Raw genomic sequence first — 14,764 nt, forward strand, 5'->3', positions numbered from 1 at the left:
ATCCCCTGCATATTTGTCAGGGCCACAGCAGATACCGAATTAATAGTGCATGTGATCCCACTAGAGGATGAGGGGACAGAGGCGCAGAAGCACCTGCCTCCCCAAGACTGCAGGCAGACAGCAAAGTAGGCCCATGTGTGGTCCACAGCCCCAAGCTCAGCCAGCCAATATCCGCAAGACTCATGCTCAGCAAGGTTCTCACAGAGATATAAGAATAATAAACAGAATTTTTCCAGGAAATTCCAAATTTAAAGGAACCTAAATAATAAACAGAAATAAAGACAATTATAGGGAACAGAAAAGAAAAGAACTAGAGGAACCCAGACACATACAAAAGAACTAAATACATGATAAAGGAAAACAGCGACATGAAGAAAGGAAGGACAACTTAACAAATGGTAGAGCAACACCTGGGAGACTTTCATGGCCCGTTAAATGAAAACCTACTGTTTCTTGATATTAATACATGTTTGCTATAAATAATTTGCTTATATAAAAGTGTAAACAAGCACAGTTGTTTTTTTTTTTACCTTTTTTTTTTGTAGAGACAGAGTCTCACTTTATGGCCCTCAGTAGAGTGCCGTGGCCTCACACAGCTCACAGCAACCTCCAACTCCTGGGCTTAAGCGATTCTCTTGCCTCAGCCTCCCGAGTAGCTGGGACTACAGGCGCCCGCCACAACGCCCGGCTATTTTTTGGTTGCAGTTTGGCCGGGGCCGGGTTTGAACCCACCACCCTTGGTATATGGGGCCGGCGCCTTAGCGACTGAGCCACAGGCGCCGCCCACAAGCACAGTTTTAATTCCAGCACTCTGGGAGGCCGAGGCAGGTGAATAACCTGAACTTACGAGTTTGACCAGCCTCAGCTACAGCAAGACCATGTCTCTAAAAATAGCCAAGCGTTGTGGCGGACACCTGTATTCCCAGCTACTGGGGAGGCTAAGGCAAGAGTTTGAGGTTGCTGTGAGCTATGATGCCATGGCACTTTACCAAGGGTGACAAAGTGAGACTCTCAAAAAAAAAAAGTGAAGTGTAAAGAAGAAAACAAATCTGAGGCTGGGCACGGTGGTTCATGCCTGCAATCCTAGCACTCTGCAAGGCAGAGGCAGGTGGATTGCCTGAGCGCGTAGGCTTGAGATCAACCTAATCAAGAGTGAGACCTCCATCTCTAAAAATAGCCGGGCACTGTGGCAGACACCTATAGTTCCAGCTACTTGGGAGGCTGAGGCAAGAGAATCACTTGAGCCCAAGAGTTTGATGTTGCTGTGAGCAATGACACCACAGTTCTCTACTGAGGGTGACAAAGCGAGACACTGTCTCAAAAAAAAAAAAAAAGAAGAAGAAAACAAATCGTGTGGCTTCTGATAACCCAGAGATGGCTACTAAAGTGGTGATTGTGTTTTCACCTGCCTTAGTTCACAGGTGTTGTATTTTGTCTTTTTATTATTAACAAAAAGACAGCACGTCACATGTGTGAAGGCATACATTTAAGAAACACGTATTTTATAGACACAGCTTCACTGTTGTTTGGGGAAGCACTGCTGGCCTCCTCTAACCTCTTTCTCCGGGAAGCAGTGTCAACACTAACACCCTGAGATGCACACCTCCACACCTCCTCCCTGTCCACAGAGAATTACTCCCGTGCATGATGACATGGGACAACGTTCATCCCGACACACATGTTCCTGCAGTCTGCCCTCCTCACTCAACAGTGGACCACAGAGATCCCTCCAAATGATCTCACTTTCCTGCTGGTTGTTCTACACCCCTGGGTGACTGGCATTCCCTGGTTCCTGCTTCATGCCATGTGATGACAAGCATCTATAGACCACAAAACAGATCCCTTGGCATAGTTACATTGTGGACAAAGGACAAGTGTCAAATTAATTTCCACAGACCCTGACAAACTGTTTTCGGAAAAAGCTAAAGCAACCCCACACCCCACTCACTTTTACTTGCACCAGTCTGAGCAGCTGCCTTCCCTTCACAGTTACACCTGACTGGTGCATGTAGAGAGACAGTCCATTGGACATTGAACCTTTACTTCCTCCTCCTTCCCAAGAGCTGGGGCACCTCTTCATGCTTCTTGGCCACCTGGAACAGACTGTTCGCATCCACAGTTCCCTGCCCTTTCTTTTTTAAAATAAGATCTTTTTTTTTTTTTGAGACAGAGTCTCAATTTGTCGCCCTCAGGACAGTGCCAATGCTCACAGCAACCTCAAACTCTTGGGTTTAAGAGATTCTCTTGCCTCAGCCTTCCAAGTAGCTGGGACTACAGGTGCCTCCCACAACACCCAGCTATTAGAGATGAGGTCTCGCTCTGGCTCAGGCTGGTCTCAAACTCATGAGCTCAGGCAATCCACCCACCTTGGCCTCCCTGAGTACTAGGATTACAGGCGTGAGCTGCGGCTCCCAACCTTGTCTTTCTCTTCAATTCATGAGTTATTCAACTCTCTGTCATGAGGACTGCAAATCATTTTCCCAGCCTATCACTCACCTATTTACTTTGCTCATCACATCCTTTTGCAATATTTAAATTCTTACAGTACTGTAGTCAAACATGTCTGTCCTCCCCTACTTCTGAGGCCTCAGTTGGGTTGATGTGAGCCCTTCCAGCCCAAGGATATGGCCACTGTCTCTTAAGGACCGTTCGAAGATTATCTCTTTACATCTGACATCAAAGTCTTTAATCCATCTGGACTTCGCTACACTCTATGGAACATAATGCTCCAGACCCATCCTCTCACGAGGAGAGCAAAGTATGCACCAGTATTCACTACACAAACCACCTCTGACCATAATGAAATTTAATTCTCACCTATGCTGGGCCCTGAACTGTCTGTTCTGATGCTCTCAGGAAAAGTCACAAGCTCTACCCATGCATGCAGGGCCTGGTGCCCTTCCTACAGCACTGGCTACCACAGAGGCTACTGTCAGATCTTTCTCTCTCTGAATATAATTATACTTTTATATTCTTTTACCCAAGGATGTGTACACACCCATGATTAGGGTTTTCATTAAAATGATGTTAAATTTTGGCTTGGCGCTTGTAGCTCAAGCAGCTAGGGTGACAGCCACATACACCAGAGCTCATGGGTTTCAATCCAGCCCGGGCCTGCAAAACATTGACAACTACAACCAAAAATAGCCGGGCACTGTGGCAGGTGCCTACAGTCCCAGCTACTTGGGAGGCTGAGGCAAGAGAATCACTTAAGCCCAAGAGTCTGAGGTTGCTGTGAACTGTAACACCATGGCACTCTATCGAGGGTAACAGCTTAAAACTATCTCCAGAAAAAAAGATGTGAAATTTTAACATTACTTTGGAGAAACTAACTTTTTTTTGGGTGGGGGGGGGATACAGAGTCTCACTTGGTCACCCTAGATACAGTGCCATGGCATCATAGCACATAGCAACCTCAAACTCCTGGGCTCAAGTGTTTCTCTTGCCTCGGCTTCCTGAGTAGCTGGGACTATAGGTGCCCACCACAATGTCTGGCTAGTTTTTTCTATTTTTAGAAAATAGAGATAAGGCCTTGCTCTTGCTCAGGTTGGTCTTGAATGCCTGAGTTTAAGCAATCCACCCATCTTGGCCTCCCAAAGTGCCAGGATTACAGGCATGAGCGACTGAACCCTGCCCAGAAACTACCAACCACTTGTCTCACCATCCAAGAGGCAGCATGTCTTCTACCTAGCATGCCTCACCTTCTGTCCTTCAATGCAATCATATACATCCTCACGGCAGTATCCTGCTCCTTCACTGCTAAGCTTTTCTGAATATTTAAAAGATTTTGTGGCTACTCAGAATAAAATATTTTTTTCCAATTTCTGGCTAGTAACTGCTCAAGAGCCAACAATTAGAAAGGAATTACACAATGAAATCTTATTTATTCCACATAAACTATTTACCAAATTCATATTCATTGCCAAACTCATTATCTACTATGAAAGAAAAAAGAAAACAAAATAAGACTGACAGTAAGAGCCTTCTGAAAGAACTAGAAAAGTGTGGAGAGGTGAACATCAAATGTTAATAACTGCTCTCTCTGTAACACCCTTATTTTTCACAATGTGCTTTTCTTCTTTTTCAATGAACATGTAGAATGCATTTAGAATTAGAAAGATGATAATAAAGCTGTTTAAATACGCATTTGGATCATTATGGCATCCACTGTCCTGCTAGAAGGCATACAGCTAAGAGCACAGGGGGACATCTCAGCCCCAGGCTGATCACCACTGTGAGGCTCACAAAGCAGCCTCAGCCCCACCTGAGAACTCAAAGTCATGTGTGATGAGCACGGCCCATGCTCCACATGCAACCAGACATGAAGTGAGGGAGCAAGAAAATTTAAAACCACTGTTAATACACTGTAACAATACACAATTTTAGATATTTAGAAACATATATTAGACCTTTCCCAATTTTCCCCAATCACATATTTATGCATAAAGGTAATGGTAACAGATTTAGATTCTTTCTAGAGCTATTTTTCTAACAGGTAATTTACAATTCCTAATACTTGAAACAATCCAAAATTTAAACTGCCCGTTTAAGGTTTAAATACCCTAGAGGAAGTATAACTGTAAATACTGAAAACAGAAAAAGATTCGACTTATCTGAGTAGAACCACAAGTTCAAGCAAATGTCATGCATAAATAAAGAATAAACGAAACCGGAAGAACATAAACTTGTCCAAAGTAAAAATAAGAAACTTCTAAAATTAAATTGTAGTACATTATTTTAGCTCCACCTTTTATTTCTGCATTAGTGCTCTTGGACACCTTTGCAAAGCTTCCCACCCACACATCTCAACCTGCTGTCCTGGGAAGGGTGTCACCTGTATATATGGATGTCTTTGCACCTCCCGATGCGCTCACACCACTCCTGGGCTTTTGCATCCATCACTGGGTTCAGGTCATTGTCATAAAACACAACAGTGTCTGCCTCAACCAGGCTTATGCCTGTAGCACGGCTGTGAGTGGAAAGAATGGCGCAGAAAATCCGTCTGTCCCTGTTGAAGCTCCTCATTAGTTCCTGAGATGGCACAGAACAGACGTGTTAGGAAACCTCTGACACACTCTAATACTTGTGGATAAGACATTATTCCATAACAAAACTGTTTGATTTGTGCTCCATGTGACATGAGGTGTGTGCTATAAAGTAACACCAAGTTTGAGATTTCTCTTCTGGGTCTTCTGTACATCTGCATCATCTCTCACTCACTGCTCACCAGTGTCTCTATGTACTGCCTCATTAACACGAGCCATCGGTCACAAAAAGAGGATTCCATCTTGAATATACTGTCAGCTCACCTTGTAGGCCCCAAAAGATAGCAGAGTCTTACTGGGGAGGGACGTGTGCTTGCTTGTCTATCCTCAGACAATGCCAGGGCACTCGACAGGCACAAGCCCCTGGAGTAAGGCTGAGGAGGTAGGAAACAAAGCCCCAAGAGAGATCCCGCTTACCTTATGAGGGACCATAAACAAAAATGACTTGACTGGAATATATTTACCTTCCATAATTCATCTGTACCAAAACAGAAACTAGGAGTTGACCCACTCTCTGCCTTCAAAAAATTCTCTATATAATTTGTTTCACTACTGCCAAGAAAACTTGTTAGTTAGCACTTTAGTGTATTTCTTTTCAGCCTTCCCAAAGTATGCATGTGCATGTGCATGGAAATTCCAGATGAGCTATAAAACATACATGTGATCTATATCACAGCAGCTTGTTCGCTCCTGGGAACATTTTGCTATAGTACTAAAACTGGCTCTGGGATGCTGCTGACAATGACTTTAGTGCGCCATACAGAATGCTGGGAAACAGTATTTGTTTACACTATCACCAAGGCAAGGGGCTCACAAACAATTCTTAACACATGTGTTCCTCTACCACTAAACATTCACTTTGCTCACAATTGTGGGTTATTGTAAACATTTCTATAACAAACAACTGTGTATACAGATCTTTAAAGAGTATGCCACTGCTATCCCTGTGTACACAAAGAGTCCTAAATATAGAATCACTGGTCATCCATGTATCGTCAATGTTCACAATCCACACTGTGATTTCTGGACACTGAGGCCAGCAGTGCACAAAAGCCTGACTCACTGTGCCTGAAGGAATCAAAATATCCTTAGCAAATCTGGTAAGTTAATAAAGGGCACATTAACTTGCATTTCTGGATAGGTTTTATGTCTTCGCAACTGCCTCCTGAGGATCCCAGACCTGCCTTTCAGGGACTGCAGTTACCAGCTCTCACCCTGAGACACCAAAAGACTGTGCACTGACCTAATAGCACATCCTGGGGATGCAGTGAGACCTAACAGAGTTCGAGACTCCTTAAGTTCTCCCCCTTTCATTTAGAAAGATCATGAGATCACTGAATTTATACCACACTTAAAAATTAGGTTAAAAACTGATGATAGAAGTTAATGCAACTGAATCTTAAATGATAACAAGGTAATTTATTTCTTACCTGGCGTTGTTCACTATTGGCGTTTTCATCAATTCTTACATAGGTAAGAAAATGGAAGTTCAAGAACATCTCTAAAATGTCTAACATAAGAACCATCTGTGATAAAATCAGCACCCGACGTCCTTCAGATTTCAACTTCTGAAGTAAGATAGCTAGAGCTTCCAATTTTCCTAGGAAATGAAGAATATCATATCTCATAACCTTAAGCAAGGAAGGCTCACATACTAAACTGGGCTGAGAGGACCTGCTCTCATACCTGAGTCAAACTGCACCAGCCTCAGCTCAGGGAAGCGTAGAGAGCGCAGAGCAGTCACCTGACGCAGCTGCTGTACACAGGGGGCAGCGTGCTCTTCCAGGCACTGCTTGAAGATCCTCATTCTGTGGCTGTACAGCAGGGGTGGCCTCGCAACCCATAGGGATGGGGGTGCTGCCACCACTGGAGGAATCACACAGGCCACCCTGGAGAGCAGAAAGAATGCTCAGTCACCATGGGGCACTCAGCATCTCTGTACACAGTGGACCAGCAGAGAATGAGGGCAGAACCCTGATGATCCATGTCATGAAATAGCAGGACCTCTAGGACCTTGGGGGACGTGGCTGCTGGCATGTACCACCATTCATGGCAACTGTGGATGGGGCAAACCCCATGGGAATGCTAAGCAGTCCTGACCAATGATGGCCCCCCATCAGGGACCATCAGACAGGCCAGGTCTGCACGGTTAGGCAGGGCACTCCCCAGCACAAGAACTGCCTCAGAAACGGGCCATTCTGTTTGAGGCTCATGTCTGCAGCTGGGCATTAGGGAAAGCAGCATGCTGTTTCTTGGACACAGATAATCCAGGAGAGCCACAGCCACTGTGCTACCAGGACAAGGCCAGACTAGGATGATAGAAGCTACAGAGAACAGGATGAGGACACAGGGGAGGCTCACAGCTGACTCTGCAGTTACTGCCAGCCCCAGAGACTCTGCACCAGAAAAGTCATCTCCCTATGGGCATGAAGCTGTGACTTGATCCAACTGCACTCTAGCCAACAAGGTCATCCGAGATGCCCAATGAAGAAGCATCATCCAAGGGCAGACGAGTATTTGAAAGATAATCAAGTCTCAGTCCACAAGAGGCATGAACTTTTTTTTTTTTTTGTAGAGACAGAGTCTCACTGTACCGCCCTCGGGTAGAGTGCCGTGGTGTCACACGGCTCACAGCAACCTCTAACTCTTGGGCTTACGCGATTCTCTTGCCTCAGCCTCCCGAGTAGCTGGGACTACAGGCGCCCGCCACAACGCCTGGCTATTTTTTGGTTGCAGTTTGGCCGGGGCCGAAGAGGCATGAACTTAACCACACAGATTGGGAGAGTCAGAGTTGTTGCTCAACCTTGAGGAAACACTCCCAGTTTCTTTCTCTCGACTGACTCTGTTCCTGATCTGAAATCCCTGAAATAGGCACAGGGAGCAATAGGTTTCCTGCTGCAGACAGAGGAACTAAGGAACAGAGACCTGTTCTGTGAGGAGAACACAGGTTAGCTCACATAAAACTGCAAACAGGCCAAGCTCTCCACAGAGCAAGTACAGCCTCAGCTATGCAGAGGCAGTATCTGGTGAACTGTAGCACCCACCAGCACTGGGATTTTGCCTCTATTAAAGGGTATTATGGATTCGGTGTGGTGGCTCACACCTATAACCCCAGCACTCTGGGAGGTGGAGGCAGGATTACTTGAAGTCAGGCATACAAGATAAGCCTGTGCACGATAGGGAGATCCCATCTCTAAAAAAAGAAATAAAAAAATTATCCAGGTGTGATAGTGGGTGCCTATAGTCCCAGATACTCAGGAGGCTAAGGAAGGAGGATCAGCTGAACCTAGGATGATAGTAAGACCTTGTCTCCCCCTCCAAAAAGAAGTATATTCTGAGTTCAACTCCTGCACTCATTCCTCCTCACACAGCATTCAATCACACATGGTTATTCTAATAAAATATTCTCTTGAGGCTTGGCGCCTGTAGCTCAGTGGTTAGGGTGCTGGCCACATACCTCGGGGCTGGCAGGTTTGAACCTGGCTGGGGCCTGCTAAACAACAATGACAACAATAACAAAAAATAGCTGGGCATTGTGGTTGGCGCCTGTAATCCCAGGTACTCGGGAGGCTGAGGCAAGAGAATCACTTAAGCCCACGAGTTTGAGGTGGCTATGAGCTATGACAGCATGGCACTCTACCGAGGGCAACATAAACTCTGTTTCAATAACATAACACAATACAACACATAACACAACATAACACATAATACATAATATACATAACAAACATAACATAAAATATTCTTCTGAAAGAGAAAGATGGAGAAAACCACCAGTAGACAATAATTTGTTACCCATCCAGAGACTATCCCCAGATAACAAAACCATCTGAGCCCAGAGCTTTTGGCCATGAACAGTGATTTCAAACAGACTTCTAGGCAATCACTTAGGGAGAAGCTATGAGTAAGATGAACTTCCCCCAAACAACAATGGAAAGAAACTGTTGGGGAGCAACATAGTGAGGGAATACAGGAGGCTGAGTTACCTCCTCAACACAAGCTAACTCACCTGCTGACGACATCCTGGAGGGACTCTCGACACTGACCCAGCATCAGAATTAGCTTATTCTCCCCTCTAGATGTTGGCTCACAGCAGCTGGCTAGCCCAGCCTCCTTGTTGAGACTGCTGTCAACAAACCCAAGCCAGGCTATCTTTTCCCTGCCAGGCAAGAAGCAAAGTCCTAATAAATCTCTCCCGTAGACTGGGGCTCGCAAACAGCGTCGCTCATTGATGAGATAGATCTGATCCAGCCGCTCTTTCAAAAGCCTCGTCTTTTCCTCCTTTATCAAAAACAAGGATGATAAGTGGTTACATGAGAAACAACATGGCCAGTTATCATCTTCACCAAACACTCTGGGATCTCCCGTGTACAAAGCACATGTCAACGCACATGGTCCTTATTCCACAGAAAACAGTGGCAGAAGTGAAGCAGTGAAAACAAGCTCTGTTCCGTGCCAATGTGAGAAGTATTTCTCAAGACATGGCGGCATTTCTGGTGCTTATGGAGACTTATGGAGGAATATAAAAAAACACAAAAAAATTTCTGCAATCCTAAGGCCCAGTTTCATTTCTTGTATTACAAAATGTGTTTTAAAATCAAAATTCTGTAATTCAGAGAAATAATGTATTTCTAAAGTCATATAACTTGATGAGTGTGTGGCTCCTGTATGAAACAGAAGGCTTTAAATACTATAGCCAACACTGTGAGCAGCTTTTCGGAAACAACCTGTCAAGAGTGGAACAGGTTAATGCAAAAACGTTGAGTCTTCACATTCACGTCTCTCACCTGAGTTGGTCCCCCAATGGGAGAGGCGGGTTTGGAAGCCATTCCAGGTTCCCCTACAGCCAAGGCATTAACTGCCACTCGGCCTGGAACGCCAACTACAAATGCAAAAATGAAGAGTTGAGAAGGAAAGCAAAGTGTGTAGGATATAATTGGTTGCTGGCACATTCTATGCAGCCTCAACCCAATGGATTTAGAACAGTCTCTGCAAAGTCATCCTCTGTCACAGGCTCCATGCCCTCATCCTCCACTAGCACACTCCTAGAGCATGTGTAATTCAAACATGAATTATTCAGATGTTCTAGGGAAGCCCTCAGGTTCTCTGGCCAGGACCTGAGCTGGGCTGGGACCCGCAGACTCACCACATTCTCCCATTAAGGGCTGCAGTGGCCACCCCCACTGCAGTAAAGGTTTGTGCAGCAGCTATCTGGCCTGGGCACTCCACTGCCAGTAGCACACTATCATAATCTATCTAGTGACGCCCTGTTGGGGTTGGCCCCCTGACCATGAGCACCTCTGCCCACTGGCAAAGAGTCTGTATGGTCCTGAGACCATGACAGAACCACCCAGGACCCATCTAGGATCTGCTCCTGACACCATCCCCTCTATTAGCCATGGTCAGCCACCGGCAGGACAGTCTTTCTTTCATACAAAGATTGCGTGAGAGAGGTAGCTAAGGACTGTTAAGGGCCCAGCGTGGGAGTCTCCTCAGGAGATAAAGGGGAACAGTTGAGGCCACCGGAACCTAACAGCTGAAAGAAGTGTTAGGCCTCCAGCTGATACCAGCACATCTGGAGCTCAGAGAAGGGGCTCCACAGACCCAGGACTTATCAATGTCTGAGAGGTGCAGAAGGTTCTGGAATCCTCAAGAGAGCAGGGTGAGCTGTTCTGGTTCTGAAGGGGTGGAGAAGACCTGGCAAGTGGAGCCAGGGGCCATGCTGGGATGTAGAATAGCAGCTGAGTGCTATCCCCTCCCCAAGCCAGCCTTGTAGCTCCTCTGACATGACTAACATTGCCCACTGTGGTTCGTGGTGGCCCCACTCAGCATCCTCCAGGCAATGCAGGTGGGAGTGGAGAGCAGAGCTGAGAGAATCCTGGAAACCACTGAGCGACCAGGACACAGTGCCGAGGGCCACAGCAAGAGGTACACCTCACAGCTACATGGTTCTGTATCCCCAAGCATATGCCACATCAGGACGTAGCATGCCAGATGGTGGGACAGGATGAGCTGGGAGGCAGGTGTGGAGGCCAGAGAGGAAAGAGCCCAAATCCTGCACAAGCGGTCACAGGCACCCTGTTCCCAGGAGAAGCCCTGAGCACGCTCACTAAATGCATTTGTGATGCACTGTCATGCAAAATTCCTCACGATTCTAAAAGTCTTCTGTTAGAACAAAATTTTTTTAAAAATCTAAGGAGAGTAGAGGCTGCTTATAGTCAACCAATGCCTTTGAAAGCACAAGAGAAAGAAAATAAATCCAGGTGATACCACAGCACATCTGTGGACAGTCACAAATACAGTCTGATGTCCTGAAGTGTGGTAGTCAGACACACAAATGCCTTCTAGTTACCTTAAAAGAAAAAGAAGGTCAGAAAGAAGCTTTTGAGCCACAACTCCCTGCTGTTTAGCGCACCCTACCTTGTGGGGCCGGGGGTGTGGGGCCGGGGCCACCAGCTGGGGGCTTGCTTCCCAGTGCGCTGTGCACAGCACCTGCCTGCGACACGGTCTGCATCACCATGGGGCCGGGGGCTCGTAGGTAGGGCTGCCCAGGGGCGGACACGATCTGGAGGACACTGCCTGCAAGCACAGGTCGCAGGTGCATCAGCCACAGGCACATGTGCCATAGCCATGCACTGCGGTACTACCACATGGCACCAAGATAAATAAGATGGTGAACTGAAAACCCCAAACCAAGTCTACACAAACAAATCAAAGTTCAGTTACTGTGGGAAATATGAAAACATACCATCCACAGCGAATGAACCACCTAACGAATGAAGTCTGTTTTTCTTTCTGACAAGAAAAGGCTCATTATTCCTCACAGCCCCTCATGGAAAGTGCTGAAGTGCCATGACCAGGGCCCATGCTAGACTGTGATGTAGGGTCAGGCACTGCGTCAGTCACAGAGTACGTTCCCACTCCCAGACTGCTATGTAGACACTTTCACCTGTCACACAGGATGAAGAAATACCCCCCAAAAGTGCTAATTCAGTCCCAGTGCCTGTGGATTTACGGCCACTTTCAGTCTCCTGTGTGACTAACTCATTCCACCTTCTATATAACTCTGGAGGACGTTCCCCAAGTGGCATTTGTGAGATCAAGTGCCATCAGAGATAGTAAAGGATGGCCTCATTTCTGTGGTCCAGGCCACTAGAAAGACATGGTACTAAAGCACATCCACAGTTTCTCTAATGCAGGCCTTGCAAGCCCTTTTGCTGAAGGGACATCCAGGCCCTTCCAGGAGCGGGGAATGTGGGGCCAGCTGGCCACAGAGCCTTCCACCTGACAGGAGGAAAGGCAGCAACTTGGGGCCCCTCTTGGTGAAGGTGGCAGCACAAGCTGCTGTGGACCCTACTTCTTAATCCTAACCTCAAAGATGAGAAGCAAATGGTTATCCATCACCAAGAGGAACTGAAATGACTAAATTGTTGCCAGGTAGTCATTTAAGATCAATTTTAAGGTACCACTCAAATTCCAGTCTCTCATTTTTTTTTTTTTTTTTAAGAGACAGAGTCTCACTTTGTTGACCTCAGTAAAGTGTCGTGACGTTACAGCTTACAGCAACCTCCAGCTTTTGGGCTTACGTGATTCTCTTGCCTCAGCGTCCCGAGTAGCTGGGACTACAGGGACGTACCACACGCCCGGCTATTTTTTTGCTGTAGTTTAGCCAGGACCGGGCTCGCACCAGCCACCCTTGGCATATAGGGCTGGCGTCCTACCTACTGAGCCACAGATGCCGCCCAGTCTCTCATTTTCTTTATAAAGCAGTTACTAGATTAAACATATCCCTTTAGCTAAGCATCTGGGAGGTTTATGTCTGGGAGTTAAAATTTAATCTGGGAGGTTGATATCTATATGTAAAAGAAAATTTCTCATACATAGTTTATCTTTTAGCATTTTTATGACAATTCATCTCATACATTAGAAAATAACACTTACTTATGTATTTATTTATTTTTTATTTAGGATCTCACTCTGTCACTGGGGTGGAGTGCAGTGGTATGATCACAGCTCATAGCAGCCTCACTCCTGGACTCTAGCAATCCTGTCTCAGCCTCCCCAACTAGCTAGGTCTACAGGTGCACACCACCACATCTGGCTAATTTTTCTATTGTTTTTGGTAGAGATAGGGTCTCACTATATTGCCCAGGCTAGTTTCAAACTCCTAGCCTCAAGCAATCCTCCTGCCTTGGGTTCCCAAAGTGGTAGAATCCCAGGTATGAACCACAATACCCAGCCAAAAGCAGCAAAATTTCTATCTTGATTTACAAATCAGGAAACTCCTTTCAAAGGGAAGATACTATCAAAAAAAAAAAAAATGAGTATCGTTTACTAAGCACATACGTAGTAGCAACCAGATGCTGACAAGTATTCTCTCCCTAGTCCTCTACAACCCTTTGAGGTGAGACTCATTAATACACCTGGAGGTGAAGAACATGAAACTTGAAAGAGGCCAAATCAGTTGCCTACATCAGTGTGGTAGGACAGGGATCTCCTGTTACTGTCAGCATCAATTCTGGTCCTCTTACCTTGCAGCTGCAACGGCTGGCCCGCCGTGAGCTGCCGGAGCTGGCTGTGTGACAGTGTGAATTTGCTCCCCTGGAACTGCAGAGTTACCGGTGTCTCAGGCTGGGCCACCCGGCTCTGTGGGCCCGCAATGGATGCTAACTGAGCTATTTTTACGACCTCTCCACCTGTTGAAGCGTAGAGCAAAAGGTGAATTAATATCATTTTGGGGAAGTTTGGGATATTGATTATCATTTGTTATATATAATGACCACCTACGGTAAACTGAAATGTCACAGAAACATTTATAAGGTATAGCTTTCTACCACTTCAAGAAAATAAGTATTTTAATAGAAAAGAGAAAATAAAATATCAGACTTTAATGGTTTTTATTTAACCATAACTGGTAGGAATTTTAGATGATAAACACTAGTATTATTAACCAAACTAGTAATGAGCAGTTTAGTTTTCTCATGAAACAATTAAAAAAAGCAGCTATCATCAAAAGTAGAAATCTACTTATAACACACTTAGAAACTTGCTTATCAACCTCTTTCTTTAAAGAACTTACAAAATTTGAAAAAGTACATGTCCAATTTAGCTCACAGAGGAAAATAAGATTCTATCACTACAGATATAAAGCTAGCTTTGATTATATTTGCAACTCAAAATCTAGGAATGTATGTATGTAAGTAAATCACATACATAAATAAAGCTTTAAGATATAGTTTCACGCTAGCTTGAATTAGGTGGTAGGATTCAATCTGTAACACAGTACTGTAGAAAAAATATGAAACTTAACATTGCCTAAAACTTTTTTAAAATATAGATGTAGTTGTATACATCCAACTTAAAAGGACACTACCTTCAGGATATACTTAAATAACAAGTTTAAAGGTTTATTATCCAATGGGAGTCTAAATGCTCCTCCCAAGAAAATCCATGCCAGAATTATTAGTGACATTATAAAGAGAATAGTTAGTGAAAGACTAGAAAATATCTAAAGACATCTTGGCCACAGAGTAACTGTGAACAAGGAGGGAAAAAATGAAATAGGAAATACAGTAATGTGTGTGTAGAAACATCACTCTCCTGCAAGCCCCCCCCCCAGTCCACGCACAGGATCGGTGACCCTGCTCCCTCATTCACCCCTCACAGCCCGCACACACCCAATGCCACTCTACCCATTCCCACAAAGCTGTGTCTAGTCC

General features: G+C 45.3%; 1 protein-coding gene and 1 non-coding gene across 8 annotated transcripts in view; both read right to left on the bottom strand.

Annotated features, from left to right (window-relative positions):
• Positions 1-14,764, bottom strand: part of EP400 (E1A binding protein p400) — a 137,578-nt gene that overhangs the window by 47,439 nt on the left and 75,375 nt on the right. For all 7 annotated transcript variants that reach the window (XR_008379402.1, XM_053587150.1, XM_053587153.1 and 4 more), the window contains 7 exons: positions 13,577-13,741; positions 11,466-11,624; positions 9,833-9,927; positions 9,055-9,326; positions 6,732-6,934; positions 6,476-6,645; positions 4,835-5,031 (listed from right to left, as the gene is read on the bottom strand). Coding sequence is in view for 6 of the 7 variants with exons in the window: in XM_053587150.1 (XP_053443125.1) it covers positions 4,835-5,031; positions 6,476-6,645; positions 6,732-6,934; positions 9,055-9,326; positions 9,833-9,927; positions 11,466-11,624; positions 13,577-13,741 (1,261 nt within the window). In the remaining variant the exon portion in view is untranslated. The remainder of the gene's footprint in view (positions 1-4,834; positions 5,032-6,475; positions 6,646-6,731; positions 6,935-9,054; positions 9,327-9,832; positions 9,928-11,465; positions 11,625-13,576; positions 13,742-14,764) is intronic.
• On the bottom strand, positions 5,297-5,428 carry LOC128585258 (small nucleolar RNA SNORA49). Its single transcript, XR_008379978.1, has one exon. It is a non-coding gene; the product is annotated as a small nucleolar RNA SNORA49 (small nucleolar RNA).

Source organism: Nycticebus coucang, chromosome 4 (assembly GCF_027406575.1).
Source record: "Nycticebus coucang isolate mNycCou1 chromosome 4, mNycCou1.pri, whole genome shotgun sequence".
NCBI classification, from domain to species: Eukaryota; Metazoa; Chordata; class Mammalia; order Primates; family Lorisidae; genus Nycticebus; species Nycticebus coucang.